The 22,578-nt window shown below is 59.3% G+C and overlaps 8 protein-coding genes and 1 pseudogene across 8 annotated transcripts, besides 1 other annotated feature; all 9 read right to left on the bottom strand.

Annotated features, from left to right (window-relative positions):
- Positions 1 to 1,738: 1,738 nt before the first annotated feature.
- Positions 1,739 to 1,991: a repeat region.
- Positions 1,992 to 2,968: 977 nt separating this feature from the next.
- On the bottom strand, positions 2,969 to 3,643 carry LPMP_231720 (hypothetical protein; the record flags this gene model as incomplete). Its single annotated transcript, XM_010701025.1, has 1 exon — positions 2,969 to 3,643. The coding sequence occupies one exon, from the start codon at positions 3,641 to 3,643 to the stop codon at positions 2,969 to 2,971; it is 675 nt and encodes a 224-aa protein (XP_010699327.1).
- A 2,398-nt stretch (positions 3,644 to 6,041) lies between these two features.
- LPMP_231710 (Csl4p-like protein) lies at positions 6,042 to 6,887 on the bottom strand (the record flags this gene model as incomplete). The annotated part of the gene is made up of 1 exon (XM_010701024.1): positions 6,042 to 6,887. The coding sequence occupies one exon, from the start codon at positions 6,885 to 6,887 to the stop codon at positions 6,042 to 6,044; it is 846 nt and encodes a 281-aa protein (XP_010699326.1).
- Positions 6,888 to 8,145: 1,258 nt separating this feature from the next.
- Positions 8,146 to 10,686, bottom strand: LPMP_231700 (hypothetical protein; the record flags this gene model as incomplete). The annotated part of the gene is made up of 1 exon (XM_010701023.1): positions 8,146 to 10,686. The coding sequence occupies one exon, from the start codon at positions 10,684 to 10,686 to the stop codon at positions 8,146 to 8,148; it is 2,541 nt and encodes an 846-aa protein (XP_010699325.1).
- Positions 10,687 to 12,128: 1,442 nt separating this feature from the next.
- Positions 12,129 to 12,980, bottom strand: LPMP_231690 (Qb-SNARE protein, putative; the record flags this gene model as incomplete). Its single annotated transcript, XM_010701022.1, has 1 exon — positions 12,129 to 12,980. One exon carries the CDS (start codon positions 12,978 to 12,980, stop codon positions 12,129 to 12,131), a length of 852 nt encoding a protein of 283 aa, XP_010699324.1.
- A 1,338-nt stretch (positions 12,981 to 14,318) lies between these two features.
- Positions 14,319 to 15,074, bottom strand: LPMP_231680 (Qb-SNARE protein, putative; the record flags this gene model as incomplete). The annotated part of the gene is made up of 1 exon (XM_010701021.1): positions 14,319 to 15,074. One exon carries the CDS (start codon positions 15,072 to 15,074, stop codon positions 14,319 to 14,321), a length of 756 nt encoding a protein of 251 aa, XP_010699323.1.
- A 762-nt stretch (positions 15,075 to 15,836) lies between these two features.
- Positions 15,837 to 17,045, bottom strand: LPMP_231670 (hypothetical protein; the record flags this gene model as incomplete). Its single annotated transcript, XM_010701020.1, has 1 exon — positions 15,837 to 17,045. The coding sequence occupies one exon, from the start codon at positions 17,043 to 17,045 to the stop codon at positions 15,837 to 15,839; it is 1,209 nt and encodes a 402-aa protein (XP_010699322.1).
- A 1,070-nt stretch (positions 17,046 to 18,115) lies between these two features.
- Positions 18,116 to 18,547, bottom strand: LPMP_231660 (hypothetical protein; the record flags this gene model as incomplete). Its single annotated transcript, XM_010701019.1, has 1 exon — positions 18,116 to 18,547. The coding sequence occupies one exon, from the start codon at positions 18,545 to 18,547 to the stop codon at positions 18,116 to 18,118; it is 432 nt and encodes a 143-aa protein (XP_010699321.1).
- Positions 18,548 to 19,355: 808 nt separating this feature from the next.
- Positions 19,356 to 19,760, bottom strand: LPMP_231650 (hypothetical protein; the record flags this gene model as incomplete). Its single annotated transcript, XM_010701018.1, has 1 exon — positions 19,356 to 19,760. One exon carries the CDS (start codon positions 19,758 to 19,760, stop codon positions 19,356 to 19,358), a length of 405 nt encoding a protein of 134 aa, XP_010699320.1.
- A 616-nt stretch (positions 19,761 to 20,376) lies between these two features.
- LPMP_231640 lies at positions 20,377 to 21,776 on the bottom strand (annotated as a pseudogene).
- Between the last annotated feature and the right edge of the window lie 802 nt (positions 21,777 to 22,578).

The raw sequence follows: 22,578 nt of genomic DNA, 5'->3' as shown, positions 1-22,578 counted from the left end.
TTGCTCAGGTTTTCCATCGCGTAGCACGCCATCACCACTATCACCGTGGCCAGCGCACTGCTTTGTACCAGCGACAGTCACGCGAGAACCGCATCGGCTGGTCTGCCACCGCTAGAGCGCCGACAGCATGGGCCTTAGGGAACAGCACAATGGTGCCGTCCTCCTCATGAGTCTTCAACGCAGCATCAGCTGTTGTCGATGAGGATAATGTCATGCACGCAGCCTCCTTAGTGGATGTTATAGTGACGAGAACGACGGTGAGTAGCGAGCGCCAGGGAAGTCGACAAACCAAAAGACAACCGGGTGTACTGAGATGCCCCGGAGACGGCGGATGATGCCGAATCCGAGAGTTGGGACTTCGGGGGAAGGGAGCAGCGAAGTGAAAGGTCAACAAGCAACACCTGAAGAGGAGACACACGAGTTCGCAGCCAGCAGCTGGAAGTGCGCATGTCGTAAAAAGCGTCTATCACGAGAGGGTAGGTGGGCCGGGAAGCCATGCAAACACGCAGACTCGTGCATGCCTACACACGCTTTGTGCGCTCGCGTGTGTAGGCATGGCAGGTGTCACTTCACCCCCCCCACGCCATTCTGAGCGAGCAAGACGATGAGCCTTAAGCTCAGTCGGCTCGTCTTGCTACCACAGCAGGCATGTCAAGCGCAGAGGGGAGAGAGGGCGGAGATGGTGGAGAATAGGACAGCAAGAGCAGGAGGGAAAGCGAGGCATGCCTTCACCCAGAGTGGCTCGTTGGGCAGCACGAGGGTTAGACAGAGACGCACGCGTACTCAGCTCTCCGCACCCATTCCCGGCACCTCTCGCCACCACTGGAGTGAGCGAGATTGTGATGGGCAATCGCTGTCAGGTGAAAAGTGACGACGGTTGAGGCGCAGACGCGAGGGGGTGGCCCTCCCTCCACCGCGAGAAAGAAAAGATGGCGTGTCGCAGCGGCTCCGCCCGCGTTTGCCTTTATCCGAACAGACATAGCGGCGACAATACACCCGCGAGTCGGCAGCACCGCAGCAGTGCGCGTAGCGGCATGGCGTTGGGTACGCAAGCAACGCGGAAAACGAGAAGACAGGAGACAAAATGCCCAGCGCACTCGCATGCATACGCAGACAGACCCGCCTGTGAGCACCTCCTTTCCTTCAGCGTAACCGAGAGAGAAACATCGAAGAGAGAGTTACACCCGAGGCTGGGAGCGGGTCAGCACATTCACCGTACTCGATCCAGCCTCTGGGCGGCGTGTGCAACCGGGCACCGGGCACCGAGACCGTACCGGCAGGTAGAGAGCGCACCCCGCGTACAAGAGCATCGCTATGCGTGTATGTGGCGCCTCTCTGCGGAGGATGGCGCGCAACCACCTGCCCTTTCCCGCACCCTGCCACACCGGATGAGGGCATGAAAGGAGTCGGATGGGTGGGGCTAACCCTGAAGCCACGGAGAGTAGAAATACCGAGAGCGAGACGCAGCCATAAGGTCGCTGGGGTCTGTTCGCAAAGAGAGGCTGAAAGTGAGAAACTGCGCAGAGGGGAGCACCAAAGATGGCGCCTCCACGGAGGGAGGAGAACTCGACCAGCCCTCCGATCTCGTCGCACCGTTAAGTACCCCCGGGCTAAGCGTAGAATGACAAATCGAACAAGTAAGAAATAAACACCAGAAAAAACAGCGGTTGGCAGGGGCCGGTGTGCTCAGCTGCTCGCTGAGGAAGCCGAGAACAAGGGGACGAAGGGAAAGGGAAAAAAGCTACCCCCCCTCCCCCTGCCGCTGCCGGCCGACCTCTGGTGGTGGCACACTCAGGCACCTGCGGCGTGGGGAGGTCAGGGCGCCGCATCGCTACGGGTGTTGGTGGCCAGGACGTGGAGGGCGCGGCAGCAGCCCGTGTCTGCCGCTGCTTCGCACCGCACGGTGGGCCTGTGACGCGCCGGCGGAGAGTGAGGCGGAGGAGCGGTGGGCCTCATGTGCTGTGTGTGGCCGAGCACGGGTGGGTTGGAAAAAGAAAACTCTCAAGGAAGCGCCGAACTCGTCATCCCTCTGGCTTCGCTGCCTCACCTGGCTGAGGTGGAAACTGGGGTTGTATGGGTAGGATTGCCTTCAGCATACTGAACATGAGAGGAACATAGACGTGAGCGGCGACTTCGAGCGGCGGTAGGGGGAGCGAAGCCACCCTGACACCTGAGCAAAGGGCCTGGTGAGGCGTGTCAGTACGGGAAACGAAGAGCCGGCGCCCCATGATGGCGCTTCTCGCTCGCAATTGTCCGACAGGAGACAAAAAGGTGCGAACTGAAAGAGAGGGGCCAACAAAGGCCTACAAGACGGTGAGACACGCAAACTCTTTGCTTGGGAAACGGCGGCAGAGGTCGATGGACAGGCTGTGGAGGCGGGGGGGAGGTGGTGGTGGTAGAGGGGAGAAAGTACGGTAGAGGACGACTGGAGAACGCCTGTACTCACTGCCCACGACGAGCCCTTCTCCACTGCAATATGCTGACGGGCACCAACAAGGGCATACAGGGGAAGAGGGTAATAAGCGCCGTGGTTCACAGTCACAAGCCACAAGGAGAGAGAGAAGAGAGGGGACGGACGAATGAGTGAAGGTATGAGTGAGGGGATCACAAATCGAGCGAGAGTAGCACAACAGAGACAACAAAGAAGAGGAAACCCCGAAGTTATGCGGCGTAGGGCGACACCAGAGGGAAGGAAGGGGGGATCAGCAGGATGTGCCTACGTTGAGTAATTGAATAGTGGGCACGTATTCATGGTGATTGCGTGGCGCAGCCGTCGTTGAGATGAAAGGGCCAGCTGAGTGGCGTCTTCTTCATCTCCGATCCTCAAAGACGCTCCCACACTACGACCCTCTTTGGCGTCGGCGTCTCTGCGCACTCACAGGTGTGCACCTGCAGAAGGTAATGCTGTGCGATCGTAGCCACAACGCGCACTGAGCGCCGATCCAGGGAGGAGGATACATTTTCAGTTCTACATACTCGGCACGCCACGCACAGCACATACAGCATGAAAAGTGCGGTGAAGAATGGTGTGCAGAAGACCATCAAGGCGCACACCAACATCATGGCTGCGTTGTCCATGCCCGACTACGAGCCGCCGACGAAGAGAGGGGAAAGGCATGACAGTGCACAGTAGAGCAGAAACAGCAGGACGCACAAAACGACAGGGCAGCATGACGAGCGCGTCACGGCTGACTCTCCGCACCCGCAGCACGGCGAGCACCACGCAAGCGCTGCCACAGCCAGCGTCAGCAGCAAGTAGACCACCGCTGCAGAGGGTGAAATCACCAAGACGGCGACAACAAGATGAAGGATGACGGAGTCCTTTTTGGACCCCCAACGTGATCCAAGCCGAGACGGCGATGATGGCACACAAGATGACCAGCAAGATGCTCAGTAGTATCAAGATCCACGCAAAGACGTGCACTACACACGTGCACCGCTGCGGTACTGGAGTGAGCATGACGCTAACCTCCTCGTGACGCTGCCCAGAACCCGAGTGCCTCTCCTGTCTCACATGGTCAGCGTACGCCTCCGCCCGCAAAAACCCCTTCGCCCCGTCATCACCGTAACGCGCCACGAGGTGCCTTCGTTTGTGCGCGTCATCCTCCGTTCGCTTCAGCAAAGTCGCTGGCGCGCACTCCATAATGGAGGGCAGTGGTGGGACGCAAGTGGGTCACACAAGCGCATCCACAGACCGCCGGGCGAGTAGACCGTGCAGGCAAATAGGCGCCATGGGGGGAGGGGGGAGGGGGGCATACGGTTGAGAAGAGTGGTGAGAGTCACCGCTGACTAATATGGCACACAGACGAAGATGGAGGGGGGCCCGAAGGGGGGTCGTACAAGAGGAGAAACCCCCCGAGACGCGTGCGGGGAGAGAGAAATGAAGAGCGTAGAGTGATGAAGGCGCAGCACTGGGTGGCGTGGGCATCACCTGAGAGACGGCTGAACGGGAGGACGTGGTGGCTGGAAGTGGCAGTTAAGGGAGGGGGTAGCAGGGCTCTGCAGGGAAGTGGAGGCGGTAGCCTCGGTGAGGGCGAAGGTCACCTTGCACGAGAAGGCAGCGCGTGGGACAGCGCAAGGATGGTTAAGCCTTCACTGAAGTGGGGGAGCAGAGTGCAGTCGGTTGCCGCCGCGCACAGAAGACGGTGAGGTGCGCTTGAATGGTGGGAAAGAGGTGGATGGGGACAATGGCGAGGTCTGTGTAGGTCACTAGACGCCTTTCGCATGCCACTTACACCCAGCACAGCCTACAGCGCGCTCAACAAACCAGCGAACACGTTGCACTCGACAAACGTAGCCCACGCACACCCCCCGGCGCTGTATTTGAGAACATCCGCCACAATCCTCCGCGTGACGCACCCTGACGGCCAGCAGGAGGGGAGGAGCAGCGGCACACCGATTTGTATTTTCTACCGCGAGCGGCCAAGGAGGGCGGCTAGACACAGCGCTGATAGGTCGCGGCACTTTCGGCGTCACACAAACATCGCAAGGAAGAGAAGCATCATCGCGTAGTCCAGGGAAGAGGTGAGAATCACACAGGCCTTGCCGGTGAGGTAGCACGAACCATCATCGGAGCGCATTGCGTTCACGTAGTCGTTCAGCCGAATGCAGAGCACGGCCACGATAGCTGACCGCGCAGTACTGAAAATGAGCGAGAGCCAAGCCGACACGCGTGCCAGAGATGTCGCTGTGATTGCCTGCCCTCCTCGCAGTGCGTCATCGTCGTTGTACTTCATTCGAGGTAGAAGTAGGTTGCTTTAGCCGACACGAGTCGTGATGCACGGCACCGACACCGCCGCTGCTGCGAGGAGCAGAGTCGAGGGCTCGCATCTCTGGCATGGAAAAATGACGCTTTTCGATTAGGGGGAAAACAGCACGAGAGAAGCAGAGCGGCAACCGAGCGTTGCAGGGCAGGGAACACCGTAGGATGCAGGAACGCACAGGCTTTAAGGGATACACACACGCGCGCAGTGGGAGCAGGCGACGGTGTCGGTCGAAAATGTCGGCGGGAGAGATGGGACACCAGTGACAGGAGGAGCAGGCACGAGGTGGACAAGGGTCAGGGCAACAACTCCAGCAGTTATGCCTGCCTCATAAATGACTGCAGCTCGAAGAAAGAGAAACAGCCGTACGTGTGTGGAGAGGACACACAGGGAAGAGGGAGTGCACACCCGGTGAGGAAACCAAAGAGAAGTGGAGTTGAGGAGGTGCGAGATGCACACAATTCGCTTCGTGTATGTCCATGAGCGGGTGAGTGGGGGTGCGGTGCGCGCACGCGGAGTCAAGACGAGTAGGTGCCTGCGCACTCTCGGAATAAGAGAGGAAAGGCAGCGATAGAGGGAGTCACAGAATAGGAGGTGAGTAGCGTCCTTCTCGTCAGCACGCCGTGCATAGAGGAGGTTCAAATTGATGTACTCTGTAGCGCTTCCTCCAGCCTCACCCACCATCACTGCCCTTCTCTATGCCTGCGTGGCACGGCTGACCTATTTGTCTCCGAAAGGCTTCACATTCGCATCCACCACTTGAGACGTGCTCTCCACACAGCAGAACAGCGGCAGTGAGAGCGGGGGGAAGAGGAGACGGTGTGGAGCAAGAGGGAGAGGCTCTCATGACAGTATCGTGCCCCCGACCTCTTGTAGTGGTCGGGGTGAGGTGCACATCAACGACACCGGAGCCTCTGGCAATAGCACCTCCCCCCCACCACCACCACCACCACCAACACGGTGTGGTAGCCTCCACGGAGTTCGTCCTGGACATATAAATATGTGTTTTTAATCGCGTGTGCGTGTCGTGCTATCGGGGTTGGACTATCGTAGAGTCAATTACACGGGTAAACCCGACTGAGGGGAGTTGAGCCCTGTTAGGGGTGCCTTGCGTGGCAGCTGGTGTGATGGAAGGCCTACGTGCGCCGGCGTGCAGTTGAGCGTGTGTTTGGGGAGGAGTAGGGCTCCGGTGTGGAGGAAGGCGCCGAGAGTGTATCCTCATCAACGTACAGACATGCAGCCAGCATCACGGCGTGATGATTGATTTCGTCGCGTCATTTATGGCAGCAGCGGACACCATCTCGGCACCACTTCTCCTGTGCTCCGAATCATCATGGCGTCGCGACGCCCGGGTATATGCTCAAGCTTGATCTTCTCTTGACCGCCGTATCGCCCCTCGATAGTAGTTATAAAGCTCTCCACTACGCCGCAGCCCTCGCTAATGGTGCTGAGCTGGTATTGGTGTACGTCGGACTGTGAAATAACCTCGGCGAGCACAATATCGCCCGGCCCGAAGGACAGCGACGGTGGAGGGGGCAGCAGCTGGTCTTTCGAGGGCTTGAACGGTCGGATATCCTCCTGTCGCAGGACGCCTTTGAAGACGCCGCTGTTGTTGCCGCCGCCGCCGGCTGCCGCGGAGGAGAGGCTGCGATGGCTACACCACCTCCAGTTTACCGCAATGACCTCGCCAAAGGCAAAGAGATGATTCAGTCGAGTGATGCGGAGATGCACTGTGTCACCCGGCCGCGGTCCAAGCACGGTATGCCGCGAAGACGAGACCGTAGAGCCGGGTGGGGTGCCTGTGCCGCGCGCTGCCGCGTACTCCGCCCTGCCGGACGAAGTAAGGGGAAAGACCGACACAAGGGGTCCATCCCACTGCGCGATACCGTGACGGGTAGCTACGATCAAGCGCTCCACCACTGTCGACGGCGCCGACAAGGATAGCGCTTTTGGCGTTACGTATCGCTCTACGTACTGCACCACACAACCCTCTCTCGGCACAACCTCCGCCTCCTCCGCGGCGCCTCCTTCGAGGGCATCGTTAGAGGACGTCACGGCCGCAGGGGAGGTGAAGATGGTGTCGCCAGGTGCGACACGAGCACCGGTGTGTAGAATGACCGGCATTCTCGCCTACCAAAGCTAAGAGATCCTCGTGTGAGCTGCGCAGGGGCGCTTGCGTCTCATCCACGAGAGAGTTTTAGGTAAAACGAGTGCAGAAATGACGAGACTGGAGGAAGGGTGGGGGGGACGGCGGCCTTCTGATACGCGACTACGGAAGTGTGTGGGGGGAGGGGGGAGGTAAGGGTGAGTGTAAAGATGCGTCAGCACTGAGCAAGCAAGAGGGAAACAGAGGGACAGCAGCTGAGTGAGAAAGAACGGTATGGGAAACGAGAGCCAGAGTTCCGCACAAAACTGCGCTGACGTGTCATTGACGTGGAAACACTCCCGTAACTTCACTGTGCCGATCGTGCTCACTACAGTGAGAAAAGGCGCATCAGCATCGACGCTGATGAATGCACACACGCCTCTGAGTGCGCAGGCGCTGACTTGTCCATCAGCCTGCATGCCTGCGTCGATGCGAGTAGCTCTGTCCCTCGCTAGTGTGAGGTCAGAGGGAGAGAGAGAGAGAGGCAGGGAAGAGGAAACGAGGGTAGCGATTCCCTTGCGAGGCCCCATCCCTGTTTTTTCGAGATGACTATGGGCGATGTCGCCAAGGCGTGCTGAACGTCGTTCAGAAGGGCCGACAAACTTCTGCCTTTCCGCCTTCACGGAATTTCTGATTCGCCTTCTGATGACTTCTACAAAGCAGCAGAGCCCACCCCTTCCCTTACCCACCGCGCCCCTCTCCGGTGGCTGAAATGACCGGCGGCTGATCGGGAGGTGGGCCTGACTTGAGCTCACAGAGAGGATAGTAAAAGCCACTTGACATCCTCCCCAACATAGGTGGCCGAAAGAGCGCTGCCGCACTCCACACATCACCACCCATGTCGTGCCAGGAAGAAAATGGCGGAGGTCTCTCCGCCCCTACAAGAGGGCCAAAAAGCACTACTGCAAAGAGAAGGGGGAGAAGAGAACGCCGACCTGCGCGACCGACGTGTGCGAGGAAACAAAATCCCCTTAAGGAGAAGAGAAGTAGATGCACGTGCGCGAGCATCGTCCTTCGGTTCACCTATACCGTGCTGTAGACATCTGCACACACAGGGGGGGGGGGGCGTTAGCCCACACGCAGTGGCAGCGTCCTCGCTGAGTGTGAAATGCTAGAAACGCGTGCGCCTCAGTCACGGAAGCGTCGAAGAGCTGCCACACCAGTCGCTATCGTATCCCAAACGTGCGGCAACGCTATCGGCCCCCTCCCCAGCAAGGCTGTCGGAGTAGTACCGGCTCAGACAGGCTCGACTCGGCAAGCTGGAGTAAGGGCATCTACCTCGCTCAACTGGCCCTCCGTGTCAAAGACGCGCTCTGGATGCGCGCATAGACAAAAGTACAGCAGCTCCAGTGTGAAGATGCGGGGGCGGTACTCGGACTGGCGCACGCACGCCGGCATCCAGTCCGGCATCTGAAAGAGCCCATGAGCACTGACGCTGTTGCACTCGAGAAGGATGTGCGTCGCCGACTGCAGCGTCTGGGAAGCAATGGTGCTCGACGGAGACAACCCCGCCACAATACCCTCGGCGGTCGCACAGGACTGGTCGTAGACGCGCAAACGCCTGTCGGGGTCCATCGGTGGCTCCGCTGTAGGGTCCACCACAAACGCGGTGGCCTGGGTGCAGCCACCAGCCAGTAATGCCGCAAGCACGCCGCGTGCAGCCGCGGCACGGCAAGTAATGAGAACAACTCGCCAGTTGTTGAAGATCGGAGTGGCACACGGTGCGTGTGCAATGACGCGCTGAGGGCTCATGTCGTACTCCTGAACACGGCTCTCTAGCCAGTAGCCCCGGCGCTGTGAGTCGAAGACAAAGCGCGGCGGCACAATGTACGCGGCAGCAGCACAGGCGCCAAGGTATTTCTCCGTCCTCTCTGTGATACCCTCCGCCACTACAAGGTAGCGGCATGCTCGACTGTAGCCAGAGCTCTGGTCCACCACCCCGCCAAGCTGCCCGATGGCCTCCATTAGCTGAGCCTTCAGGTACTTGACAGAGTTGCTAATCTGAAAGACAAGCTGCTGTGCTACGGTTGCGTCAGCAGCGCAGACCGGGACGGCAGCAGCATCGTCAGCCCTCATAACATCTTCGCGCGGGCGCAGCGCGAGGGTGACGCGGGGGGGGTCGCATGTGATAGCTGAGGATGGTGATGGCGACAGGTTCTGCGTGATGCCCACATGCTGCGACTCGACGGCCAGCTGCGAAGGAATGATGACGTCTGCATCTGCCGCTGCATCGTGCACCTCTGTTGGGTTCGCCACATCGGCAGCTGCACTTGTCAGCAGGCGCGCGGCACCCGTGATGCGAAAGCGCGAAGAAGGACTAGAGAAATCGACTGTTGTATTTGAGTGAGTGTCGGACTCGCGCGCCGACATCGCAACGCCTTCAGGCGCTGATACCAATGCGGAGTGCGCAGATGAGTCTACAGCGTCGCTAGAGCGATGACGCTTCCACTGATGCGATGATTGGCGTCCATCGCGGTGTAGTGCGGACCGCTCAACGACGAGCGCCTGACTGCCCAGCGCGTCGCGTCCGACTGCAGTGCTGAAGAGCGGTGACGACCAAATCGGCTCGGCAGTAGTCATCAGGGGCAGATCCGCCTCGAGTGACAGGAAGAGATCCTCGAGAGCGGAGGTACTTTCGCCACCGTCGTCAGCCATGATCGCCTGATTCTCCTCCCCCTCCGCGTCGCCCCCCAACGATGACTCGCCTACAGTGGGGGAGGTGGAGGCGTGCGTGAAGCCCTCGCCGTCGCCGCGGCTCTCCATATGGGCGAGCACTGCTCGATCACTGGTGACGACTAAGCCAGGGTACACCGAGAAGCTGCTGAGGTCATAATGTGGCACTACAAGACACACACAACCGAGACGCACAGCCACGTCTAGCTCCACATCCGGGCTACACGTACGGCCGAGCACTACAGCGTGAACATGAAAGCGACGCTGCACCGCGTACAGGACGGTAGTGAGTCCCTGCTGGCCTGCGATGCCGTGCCTCTGGAATGCCGAGGAAAGCGCGAAGAGTCGAAGTCGCGGCGTGTTCTGGCGTGGGGTCCCGCACATCTGCGATGCGGTCACCCCTGCCTCTGCGCGAGGAGACCCGGCTGCACGCAGCACAGTCCGCGGCACTACCGAAGTGGAAGCAGACTTGATGCTCTCGTATGGCGGAGAGGAGTAGGAGGACAAGAGGGAAGCCGCCGCCGGCATTTGAGGCGGCAGTCCACTGGTGACGCCGTTGGCGTGCGTGGAAAGCCAGTCACCTGCGTTACCTTGGGCAGGACGCGCGAGCTGATAGCGGAGCTGAGCGATTTGTCGGCGCAGGTCTCGTTTCGCCTCGTCCATGCGCGAGCTTTCAGCCCCGCCACAGTTGCTGGTGCCAACAGCATCGGTCATCGTTGAGTGAGGCGTCGTCAAGGGTGAGGCGGCTGACGCATCGCCAGCGACACACCGTTCCACGTCGGTCACAAGACGCAGCACGCTCTCACGCTGATGCACGTACAGATTTGTAAAGAGAAACTGATGCAGTAGCTCGACGTGCCGCAGCAGCTGAGTGAACCCTTGCACGGTGGACGGCAGCGATGACGACAATGACGACATCGTCGCAGACGGCGCCGCTAAGGAGGCAGCCAAGGAGCAGCAGGCCTCATCCAAAGAGGTGAAGGCCAGATGCGCTGCCTTCTGATGCTTCAGCAGGTGCTGGTGCAGCGTGAGCAGCAGCGTGGCCTGCTCCTTCAAGGCATCCCTGCGCCGACCGGCCTCATCACCACAGGCTGGTAAAGTCATTGGCCTGAAGTACCTGGGGGAGGGGATGGGGGACGTTGAGTGCGTTGTTGGTAGCACCGTACTCGTTCCACACAAGGTGGAGAAGGGTGAAGACCGAGAGAGGGGAGGGTGAGCAGAGTGCACTAAGGAGAGGTGCATATACCGACTGCTTGCCAGTCTTTCATGCCGCACCGCTCGCCCTCTTTCGCTGTTCGAGTTGAGCTATGAAACGCAACAGCGCTTCTCAGGTTGTCTGTTGTGCGTCTCTACATAACCGCCCTGCGACCGAGTACGGAGGAGTGCGCCCGCGTGCGCCGGTGTGGGTGTGGGTGGCGGAGTGTAAAAAAAAGGAGAAAACAGCGAAAACACAGCAGGCGGCCTGAAACGCGTGCCTCGTGCACAGAGGGGGGTGAGAGAGGCGGTGGTGGTGGTGGTGGCGGAGGTAGTTGGCCGACTAGACGACAGAACGAGCGGCAGATGGGCAGCAGGAGTATAAGAAAGAAGTTCGCCTCGCTCCTTCCTGCACACGCTGCGTGGGGGATGGGTGAGGGCACTGGGGAGAGACGCAGAGGCGTGAATAGAAACAAATGTAGGGTAAGCCGCAGCACGCCATGTGCGTGAAGGGGGAGGCAACTCACAGGCGGGGAGAAGCTCAAATGACAAGCAACGTTCGGGGAAGGAAAGTGAAGGAAGGTTTTGGGCGTTGGCGGAGTCCACCCGCCTCACCATCCCCTCACTCAATATGGCTATCACCACGGGCTCAGTGGATGCAAACAAGAGTGAGTGTTGAAGCTGCACTGCCTCATGCGGTAGCTGTGCCACCTGCGACTGAGTGTGTGTCTTCTCGCGTGTGTGCGTCTGCGCCTTTACCTGGTTACTGAACCTGGAGGGCGACGGGGAGGAAAGGAGAAGAGTCGTCCACGCCTGTATCGGAGTGCTCATCCTTGCTTGTATCTTCGCACAGCAACAGCGGCAGAGAATAGAAAGATGCCTCACACGCGCCCAAAAGCGGAGAGAGACGCATACGGAGCTATAAAAGAACGATGTGCCAGGGAGAGGAGGCACAACAGCCAGCAACAGCACGGATCACTTTCCGAGAGGGTGGGGGGCACGGCTTTAGGAGGAAGCCGCAATACCCACGCGCATGCGTGCCTCAATCCGCAAGAGTGCCGCCAGCATCAGCACGCACCGCAGCATACGTGCGCATCTGCGCACACGCGCCCCCATCACGAAGCGTACGACAAACTCCGGACACAAAGAAAAGCAAGAAAATAGTCGAGGGAAAGAGGGGGGAAGAAAAGAGACGCGGAGACGGGCCTTTGCGCGGCAGTGCCTCGGATCTGTGCCGTGCGCAGGCGCAGCTGCTCAATCTACTCCGCCCCTGACCCACGTAGGGTCGGTCTCTCCTCTGCCGTACCCTCTCCTGGTTCTCGTCCTGACAGCGGTGCTTTAGCTTCATTCATCTACTGCGCTCCCTTTCTGGTCACCCACGACAGCGACGGCGCCACCGATGTGATGGGGTCACCAGTGGCTTCCGTCGACGTGGACGACGACGAGTTGCGGCGATGCTTTGCACTGCTGACGTAGATGGCCACAAAAATGAGAAAGAGAAGAACGATGATGATGGCCGTAAGTACGAGCTTGTGCTTAATCATTGCCTTCTGCATGCCGCTAATGATCTTGCGCGCATCTGACACCTCCTCGTCGACAGCGATCGTTGTCTCCTGAATGTGATGCATCGTCTCTGTCTGGTAACGCAAGCTTGTGAGGGCCTCGTTGCCCACCGTCTCCGTGTCATTCAAGAGGCGCTCTGCCTTCTGCAGCTTGTCAGAGGCGTCCCTAAACTGCGCTGTGTTGTTCAGCATCGTGATGCGATGCGCTCTGGTTGCATCATCGAGGTCGTTAGACGCGTCCGCTTTGTTGGCGCCATCCGCGCCTGCTTTCCTCGCTTCGGTGCTGCCGAGCAGGTCGAGTCGATCAGCAGCGCTCGCGTCCGCCTTGAGGCGCACGAGGCCCTCCTCCACAGTGCGCAGGTTCGTGCGGTACTCGACAATACGCTCCTTAGCTGTCTGCCGATGCGCAGCGGGGAGATCGTTGGCCTCGTACTCCATACTATTCACCAGCTCTCGCAGCTGCGCTAAAACCGTCGTCAAGTGCGCACCACGCTGCAGGCGGCTTCCGGGCCCAGTGGCAGGTGGTGCCTTGTACCCAGCCGCCCTGCGGTCGCACGACTGGCGCAGCGACTCTGACTCATCTCGGATGGCCCGCAAGCCATCACGGTACTCCTCCTCATATGTCTGGAACAACGTTGTCATGGCTGCCGCGTCTGTGTTGGGCGTGTGTGGGTATTGCAGGCGTGAAAAGGGGGGGTCTGTGGAGAGAGATGAAAACGAGGGAGACGAAGAGAGAGGGCCACGACGGGGGTTGAAGTTGGAGAGGAGGGGGCGAGAGGACCCCTCTTGGATAGCCGCTGCGCCAACTAACGAGGCGGCACAGATCGCCTCAGAGTACAGCAAGAGCACCTGGGAGGTCAAACAGAGGATGAAGTAGAGGGCACGCACGCACACACAGGGAGGAGAACCAGTGAGAAGCCCAGAGGGGGGGAGGAGGCAACAGGACACGCAGAGACGAAATAGATAAAGGGGCGTGTGACAGTGACGCACAGCGCACGACTGGAAGAGACACGAGATGGAGAAGGAGAGGGGGAGCAGTGCTGGGAGGGTGGCACGACCTGCAGCTAGGCGTGGGAGAGAGGAAATCTTGTGTGATCACGGAGACCACCTCTCGTGGGAGAAGACCCGCATGTACCAGCACCCACCCACACAGACACACACGCACAGAGACACGCACGTACCACTGTGACCTGATCCAGGGACGGCTGGGGCGGAAGGATCGTGAGCGAGAGAAAAGCTGCGCACAGGCGTAAGGACGTAGAGAGCAAGAAAGCGAACAGTACAGAGAGAAAGGGAGGGCAGAGAGGGGCAGAGAACACAACGTCAGACCAACGGAAGAGAGGCAAGGGAAGCGAGGGAGAGACAGCGATTCACTTCTCCTCACTCAGCGCATTATGTCCTCAGTACTTCTGGGGAGGTTGATGAGGACTCGCCATTCACCACGTTGCCAGAACGACGTCAGAAGAGAGATGTGCAGGCTGCGGCTGTTGGGATTGGGTCGGTGGCTGTTTCGACGATTGCCACGCTGTACCCATGCTCGTGGTGGAACGCATGTGGGCGGGGAGTGCAACAGTGCAAAGCGCCACACCGGAAACGTGGGTGCGCAACCACTTTATCAAGGATATGCACATGCGCGCCTTTTGAGTATTGCCAACGTCTGACTCGACTACTCGCTCCGGCCAGCTCTTTCGTCTTACTGTCGCCATCAGGGGCTCAGGCTTGCTTTGAAGAATGCGCTATCGCCCTGTAGCCACCACCTCGCACAGCGCGTCAGAGCGATCGGAGAGCAAAGATGAATTCTGTGGAACGGCAGAGAACACAGAGAGGGGAAGAGAGGGAAAGAACAAACAAAAAACTCGGAAATGGAAGCACGCATCGGCATCAGCAATACACGCTAAGCAGCAAAGCAGGAAGAGCCTGGCGAAGCGTCAGCACACACACACACACACACGCACACATCCAAGTAGTCCCTCACTCGCTCTATCGGCGAAGGTAGAGCAGAAGAACGACGAGGCTGACGAGTAAAAAAATGATGCCAATAAGCCAGACCTTGTGCCGGATGGCGGTGCGCTGCATCTGGTTGATGAGCACCCGCGCTCGCGATATTTCGGCGTCGACGTCGTGGGTGGTTTCGTGCACGTGGGCAATTTGCTCCGTCTGCCTGCGGAGCGTGCCCAGGGACTCGTGGCCGATGCTGTTTGTCTGCGCGAGGTATGCCTCTGCCTTGCGCAGCGTGTTGGTACCGCCCTGCAGCTTCTCGGTCGTTTGAAGGGCCAAGAGGCGATGCGCCTGTGTGTCGGCATCCACCTCCATCATGAAGCTGTCGCTTGTGCCTCCGGCAGCAGTGGAGCTACCAAACCGAAGCAAGTCCGCTCTGTCCGCCGCGCTACATGACTGTCGCAGCTGGGTCACCTCATGATCTAGACTGTTGCATGTCCTACGGAACGCCTCCACCTTCTCTTTCGTCGCCGCTCGGTGTGAGGGCTCGACGTCCGTCATCTCGTACATCATACTGGTGACCAGGTCCTTCGCGTGCGACAGGCTCTGCTGCACCACCTGCAGCTGCTGTGCTCGGCTGAGGGGGCCGGTGGCAGGCGGTGGATGGTAAATGCGTGTTGGGTCCTTTTCATGTGCAGACTGTGCCTCAACATCTGCCTGGAGTTTCGAACAGCCCTCGCGGAGGCCTCGCACAGTGTCGTTGAAGTCCTCCTCATAGGAGTTGAAGAGGCCTGACATCTTCACTCGCCCGTGCACGTCTTTGCTTGTGGATGCGTGGAACGCGCTCTCAGCAATGGCGCTTTATAAGAGCGAACATAAAGGAGGTGGGGGGAGAGGGTTAGAGCGAGGAGTACGAGGGTGCCTTCACGTGTCCACCTTGCGCATCTTTCTCTGTGCATCCGCACACTTGCACGAGACTGAGTTTGAGCGCCACGTATGCACAGAGATGAACAATCATCACGCGGGAGGTCACCGCTTGCGACTCCACCGCTGCGCTTCTATGATAACTCAGAAGCACCATGAGGATCAGCCGCAGCTCTCGAAACACAGAAAGGGAGAGAGTGGAAGAGAGCGGTGCCGTACTGTGGGCCATGCTCGGTGACGACGGAGCCCGACACTCTGGCGGGGAACTGAAACAGCTCCCACGAGCTTCTCTAATAATGGTCAACAAGGGCAGCACAGCAGGGACATGCAGCACAAACATGCACGAGCGTGCATACGAATGCCCCACACACCTATTCGACCACAGAGACGGGCGCATCACGGCACTAACACGGTATGACACATATGTTGAACCTGAGCACGCAAGCGCATGTGCGGGCTCTCCTCTTTCTCTCGGACTTAAATACTCAGGCGTGAGCACGGGTGCAAGAAGGCAGGGAGAAAGTTCTGGCTCCGAAGAAGCAGCTTAGCGCACTTCGCCCGTCGCTCTCCACTTCCCCTCATCCCTGTACAAGCCACCGCCCTACTCCCGCTATCACTAGCAAAACACTCTCTTCACTATGAGGAAGCCGAGGGTGACGACGACGCGGGCTTCGGCAGCACCTCTACTTTGCAGATAGGACACATTTTGCTCTGGGTCAGCCACTGGTTGATGCACACCTTGTGAAATGCATGAGAACAGTTGAGCAGCTTGACACACGCCTTGTCCGTGTTGCTGGGCGAGGTAGCAGTGGTTGCTGCGTCGGCCGTGGCTGTGGAAAAGGTCCCGCTGAGCTCCTCTTGGCAGATGGCGCACGTGCCAGCCTCGATCGACGCGCCTCGAAGCGGCTTCATGCAGCTGTCCAGCAACGCCGGTGGTACGCCTTTGCTGACGTTACCTATGCGTTCCTCGAGCTCCAGCAGCTCCTCGTAGGTCATATCGTCGATGTCGTGGTCCAGCCCCATCGACTGCATCACGTTTGCCTGCTGCAGCACACCAATTAGGTTGTGGAGGTTCATCATACCCTCTTCGAGGGCAGTGCGCTGGCCCGAGCCGCGGACCGGCTGCTGGAGGCCACTACCGCCGCTGCGAGTGCGAGCCTGTGGTGTGTGGTGCCCAGCAATGAGCCGAAGAATATCGAGAACGGTCGCCGGCGCCCCTGCTTGCTGCGGCGACTGACCCCCGAGGGGGTGCTGTGCGGGCGGCACCCCGGTGTTGCGACCAGAGACCAGTGGCATGCCGCGGAGTAAGAATGGCGGCATCTCAACTGAGAACCCCGTCTCTGCCTCCTCGTTTTCCTCTACCACCGCATGTCTATGGGAACCGCGCATTTCGCCCTCTGCCTCCACCTCCTCAGCATCGCCGATCATGTCAACGTAGTCGTCAGCGTCATTATCCTCCCGAGGGCCGTCCATCATGTCTACCTGATGGAGAGCAGGAGGTATACCCGCACCAAACGTGAAGAGCGACCTTGCGGTGCCAAAGTCGCCTACAGTGAAACCTTGCATCATGCTCTCTTCAATCTCGGTGTGTTGCTGGTGGCGGATGATGTCATTCAGGACGTCTCTGCGCGTATTGGGCGTCATGGCTCGGAGGGATTCCCGAAAGTCCTCGTCTACCTCCAGTGCGTCCAGTTGCTGCTCTAGCACAAGATCTTGATGAGACTCCATCATCTCCTCCACGCTAATCGGCTGCGTTGATGAGCTATCTGCGTCGCTTATCTCCGCAACGCTGTGCGCAGCGGCGTATGACGCGTCGGCTGAGTTCCCTCTGCCTCGCTTCGGCATCTCCAGCCCCCCTCGGTTGGGTGCCTGTGCGTACACTCACGTGGTCCACAGCAAGGAAGACTCCGTGAGCAGTCGTGCAGCTCGCGAGTGGTTGCGGTCTACACGCCACGAGGTATATCCGTGTGTACTGTAAGACCTGCAGTGGGGACTCTGCCTCGGTGTAGTGGCAGTGGTGGCTGCTGAGAGGGGCGCAGCAGCGGCGGGAGCAAGAAGAATTACGCTATGGTTGGAATTCACGTGACTGCGCCTCACACCGAGAGCGACGAACAGAAATGCGCGCCAGAGGTACCTAGCACTGTGCACCTGAAATAGCGAGGGGTAAATGAGCGACGAGAGCAGCAGCAGTGTATGGGGGAGGGAAACTGTCGGCGAGGGGGTCTAAGGGCAGAAATGACAGAGGGAAGAAGGAGTCTGGCGGCGGGGTCAAGCAGAGGACGGCGCATGTGGCGAAGGGAGAGTTCAGTAAATACGCACCCGTGCGCCTCGGTTGACGTGCTTGGCTCTACACGTACTGTGGACTCTTAAGCAAGAAAGGTAAGCAAGGAGGACACCTGCGCAAAGTTGAGAGAGGGAGTGGAAGGTTACGCCATGAAAGGGAGAGAGATGAGGTAGAGGCGGACACCGAGAGAACGAGAGGGACAGTCGCGGGTGCCAGCGCCAGCGGCAGAGAAGAACACACGAGGGAAGAGAGAGAGAGAGAGAAAGGAGAGTGAACAGCTGCAAAGACGACGAAGAATGACGGGAGATGTTCGACTGCAAGCACAGAGAATGCAGACGAGTCTGAGAGGGGGTAGGGGAACGAGAGGCATAGCGCTGCACAGGCTTTCCCTCTGTCCCTACCAAGGATGAAACTGTGCTAGTGCCCAGAAAACCTGAAGGTTCGGAGTGACGAAGCCCCGGCGCTAAGCGGGGGGGGAGGGGGGGGAACAACAGACGAAGAGAGTCAGGGCGGCAGAGAATCAGCCGAGTGGAACTTGCACATGAGCCACGCACACATACGCACACACACGCGCACACACACACACGTGCACTGGCCAATCAACATTCCAAGCTCCGCCATGCGCAGGGCTCTAGACGATTCGGTTCTGCAGCGCCTCCCGCTTTTTCTGTAGTGCAGCCTCGCGGCGTTCCTGAAAGTTCTCCATGATGCTGAAGTAGTCCGTCTCTTTCTCTGGCAGCTGATCCTCCCTGAACTGGCGGTGCTGCAAGCCACCAAACTGCTGCTCCCAGGTGTCGGGCAACTCCTTCTCCTTATTCTTCCAGTAGAGAAGCATAAAGACAGGGAAGATGATGCAGGCCATGACCTTGCTCAGCTCGAAGGCGCCCACAATGTTAAAGCCGTGGCGGGTGGTCGGGCGTAGGTAGTCAACAAGACGCTGCATACGAGACTTAAAAAGCGGCTTCTCACGCACCACAACACGCCGCGTCGCACCCTTCCGGGTGTAGGTGCGCGCATCGTAGTGGTCGATCCTGGCTGGGTCATTCATAGTGGAGCTATCCATACTTTGAAAAGGAGAACGAGACAAGCACTACACTGTTGAGGGCGCACAACGATGTGGAGGGGGGGAAGCTATGGGCAGAACGAAAAGCTGCTGCTATCCCGGTTTAGCGCTGCAAAGCACCCAGATGGTCGGGGCTTTGGGGGGCACGAGTACGTGCGAAGGCGCGGCGAAGGACGCTGCTGAGGGACAATGGCGCAGCCGCGGAAGTGGCGAGCGCTTTCACGTGGGGTGTGTGTGTGTGTGAGGGTGGGTGGGTGGGTGTCCCCTAAGAGAAACCCGTGAGAAAGACTCGTATATGCACATGCGAGTAGAAAGTGGAAGAGGAAGAAGAACGCGCGAGATGCAGAGGAGATGGCAGACGAGGATGTACCGATCCACGAGACTCGCTAGGATTAAACCATGACTGAGCGACAGCGGATTCGTCGCTACACCGAAGAAACTCCTCGCGCCCACTAAACTGAGCAGACAGTCGCTCTGTGTGCCGCGGAAGCGCTAGTAGCTCTCAACAGCAACGGCACACTCGTACACCAGCGCAAGGTGTGCCGTTGCACTGATGTGTGCTCACACATTTGCTTCGGGTGTCTAACTTCGGCATTCTGTGAGCCTTTTTTTTTGATCCGCCTCGCTCAACAGCGCATCGGGTGGTCGACCGCGTCCTCAAAAGCGCCTGTGCGTATGTGCAGCGGCACATAACGACACGCCTTTCTGCTTGGCTGGGCGCTGATAGACGGGGTCGATGGGGGGAGGGGGGTACGAGGCAGGACGTCGTGTAGCCGCCTCGGTACGGCTGTGCACACGTAGTAATTATCTACTTCAGGTGTCGCATGCCCATGGCGTGGTAATCCTCCTGAATCTTCTTCACACGCACCTCCCCAGCCGCCTTGGCATGTCGGGCAGCGCGTTGGCGCAGCACGTTGCTGCGCTGCTCCACTGCAGCGTGGGCCTCAGTGGAGACGCGGTTGGCACGGGCGTTGATACGCTGGTCGCGCGCGGCAATCCGCGCCTGATACTCTATCCGCAACTCTAGCGCATGTATGTCATCTCCAGAAAAGCACTGTAGCTGCGGGCGCAGCAGCGCTGGCACGTACGGGAGTTCTCTGTCGCTGACGCGGCCACGAGAGAAGGGCGCCTCGCCATTCGCGCGCTTGTAGGAGGTGTTCGCACGGGGTGCGGTGTACGTGTCTACTGGAACAGCAGAGGAAATGGGTTGCATCGTGGTGCGCCCACTAAGGGGAAGGAAGAGCAGAAAATGTGCAGAGAGAAGAGAGGTGGTAGTGGTGGCGGCGGCGGCAGCAGGTGCCTGGTTGTCCTTCTCTCACTCTCTCGCTACTTGCAGAGGGGGGGTAGAGGCAAATGATCAGTGGTGCGACGCGTCTCTTGTGTGGGCGGGCATGACCACAGCACCACGGTAATCACGAAGACGGCAGAGCCACCAACAGTCGCAAAGATGAAAACAGAAAAGGAAGGGGAGAGGAGAGAAGGAAAGTGAATCAGAGAAGAGGCGCAACGTGTCGGTTGAGGAAAATGAGACGCATGGGAAAGTGAGTGAGTCAGCCTCGCCCCTCCCCCTCTCCTCGAGGGTTTGGTGCGTGCAGGTGCGTTACAACGCAAGTGAAAGGAGCGGAACAGGGGGGAGTCATGCTAAGAGATTCATCTGTCGAGCTTGTACGTCTCCTCTGCCTCCCCACCAGACGCAACGTGCGGAGCGAGTGGCACACAAGCTTACCGAGGCCCCCCCTCCCTCTTGACCATTGGCCTGCAGTTGTGTCCATCAATACTGCGCTCTTTGGGCGTGTCTGCGCCGCAGTACCGAGTACAACGCGGCAGGCTCAAGGCAGGCTGTGGGCAACCACAAGCACAGGCGCAGAGGAACTCGTTCTACACGGCAGGCAACATGGATGAATGGCGGAGATGCCACATCTATCGCCGCAGAAAGAACGCACTGCTGCATGCCTTAGCGATTGCCTCTCTCCTTGTGTAGTGTGGAGTACATTCACTGTGATGTGCAGTGTGCCAACGCTGTCAACGTAGAGGGCCTCCTTCACGTTGATTCCCGTGTGGTGTGTCGGGGCAGGGCCCGCCTGACGTGCATCCACCGGCCCTGGTGCACCACCAACCAGCGGGGTGCGGAGAAACTCCACACCGACCTTGTGGGGTGCCCACATCCGCGCTGTGACTGTAGGGCGACCGGGGCTGGCGATGGAGAGCGAGACGCAGGCATACGCGACGGGCGCCTGCAACCCCTCCGCGGCGGTACCCTCAGTAAAGGCAGTCACGATGAGCCGCAGTGAGCTGTGGGGCCGTGCAGCGCAGACAAAGAAATAGTCGAAGGGCAAGTTGAAGGCATGGCCAATGTCTAGCAGAAACTCGCCCTCGACGAACGGGCTAACATAGGCAAGCTGAGAACTAAACTCGCACACGATATGCGAGGATGACGGCGACGTGGGAAGCCGGTCGTACATCGAGGGGGCGGCAGCCTCGTCCTCGACAAGCTGGCAGCATACAAACAGTGTCGACTCCGCAATGCCGACGCAGCGGTCGACTATGCCAAATATGTTGTGCTAGCAGAGGCCGCACAGCAGCGACGAGGCCTTGCGCATGACACTCGCCTGTGAAAGGAACGTGACTTCAAGGCCAGTCGTACGCTGCGGCCCAGACGACGATGCCAAGGTGCCCATGAGGCTTTCCACACCAGTGCGGTCGGCGGCGGCAGAGAGCGACATGCTGAGGCCAAATGTTCCCCAGTCCACGATGTTGCCGAGCTCTTTCCGACGCTGCTGGCGCAGATGCGCCTGCTTTCGCCGCCGCACCACTGTCGGCAACGACACGCTCCAGCGGCACCGTCATCGCCGCCAGCTGCAGCAGCAGCGGAAGGCGGAGAGGGAGCTCCGCTGGTGGTGGGGTGCGTTGGGAACGAAGCTGCAGCGTGCGATCCTCCGTCGATGCCGCCACCATTGGCGACACTAGGGGCACCTTCTACGGGGCCAAGGGACGCAGCGCCTGGAAGTTGGCCGCGCACCAACAGTTCGCCAGCGGCCCATATAAGATACAGTCGACGGTTGGGCTGCTGATCACGTCGGTGCTGGCGCACTATGAGGTGGGTGCCCAAGAGGCTGGAGTCCGGCGACGGATCCAGCGGGATGTCCTCCTCAACACGCCTGGTAAAGTCCTCCAGCGAGGTGGTCGGGGGTGAAGAAGAAAAAGAACGGCAGCCTATGGAGCTGCGAGACTACGTTGGACAGTGCCGAGTGTGGAAGGGGGGGGCGGCCAGGGGTAAACGCCGGCGGTGTGCTCTCCTGCCCCAGCGCAGCCGCACTAGTCTGAGCACACGACTTGTCAGGGCATGGGGCTGTCCCCGCCACCTCCCTAGGCGATAGACGCATCAAGTTCCTGTAGACACTCAGCGCCTCTACCGGAGAGAGTACCTTCCCATCCTACGCTACCGTCGCCTCCACAAGCAGCTCTGCCTTATCCCCCTCTACGACGATAGCCCTTTAGACAGTCACCGCGAACTGTAGCTGCCTTAGCGGTACCCGTGATTGGTAGCGCTGGCTGCTGGCAAATTGAAGAAAGTTCACCTCCGCTGGCTGTCCACTGTGAAGGTGCAGATAACGTGAGAGAGCGAGAGCGAGAACCGACTCTTTTATGTCCGTGAAGGAGGGTCGATACAGGCAAAGGCGTGGGTGCGCATGCCCGGGTGTGTGTCCTCCTGTCGCAGTAAGAGGGATTGGGAAGGGGGCACTTTGAGAGCGCGTGCATGCACGCCTTCTTCTCTGCCCCGCTGCGCATGGGCAGCGCGCATGAAGAAGGGGTTGAAGAGACAGCAGTCAGTGGCAAGAGAAGGGACAGTGCAAACAGGACAGGGGCGGTGATGCAACAGACAAGCGAGACTCGTGCTCACACGAGAAGCACAGGCGGAGCCAAGGCCCTGTTGGAGAAACGCAAACATTCCGCCACGGCTAGGGGACTGTGAAAGCTCGAGAAGCAGCGAGGTCGAGACAGCGCCTCATTCTTTTCGTATGTCGGCGATC

The sequence above is a fragment of the Leishmania panamensis genome, assembly GCF_000755165.1.
Source record: "Leishmania panamensis strain MHOM/PA/94/PSC-1 chromosome 23 sequence".
Lineage (NCBI taxonomy): Eukaryota > Euglenozoa > Kinetoplastea > Trypanosomatida > Trypanosomatidae > Leishmania > Leishmania panamensis.
The sequence above is the reverse complement of the archived record's forward strand: the minus strand, read 5'-3'. Positions and strand labels throughout refer to the sequence as shown.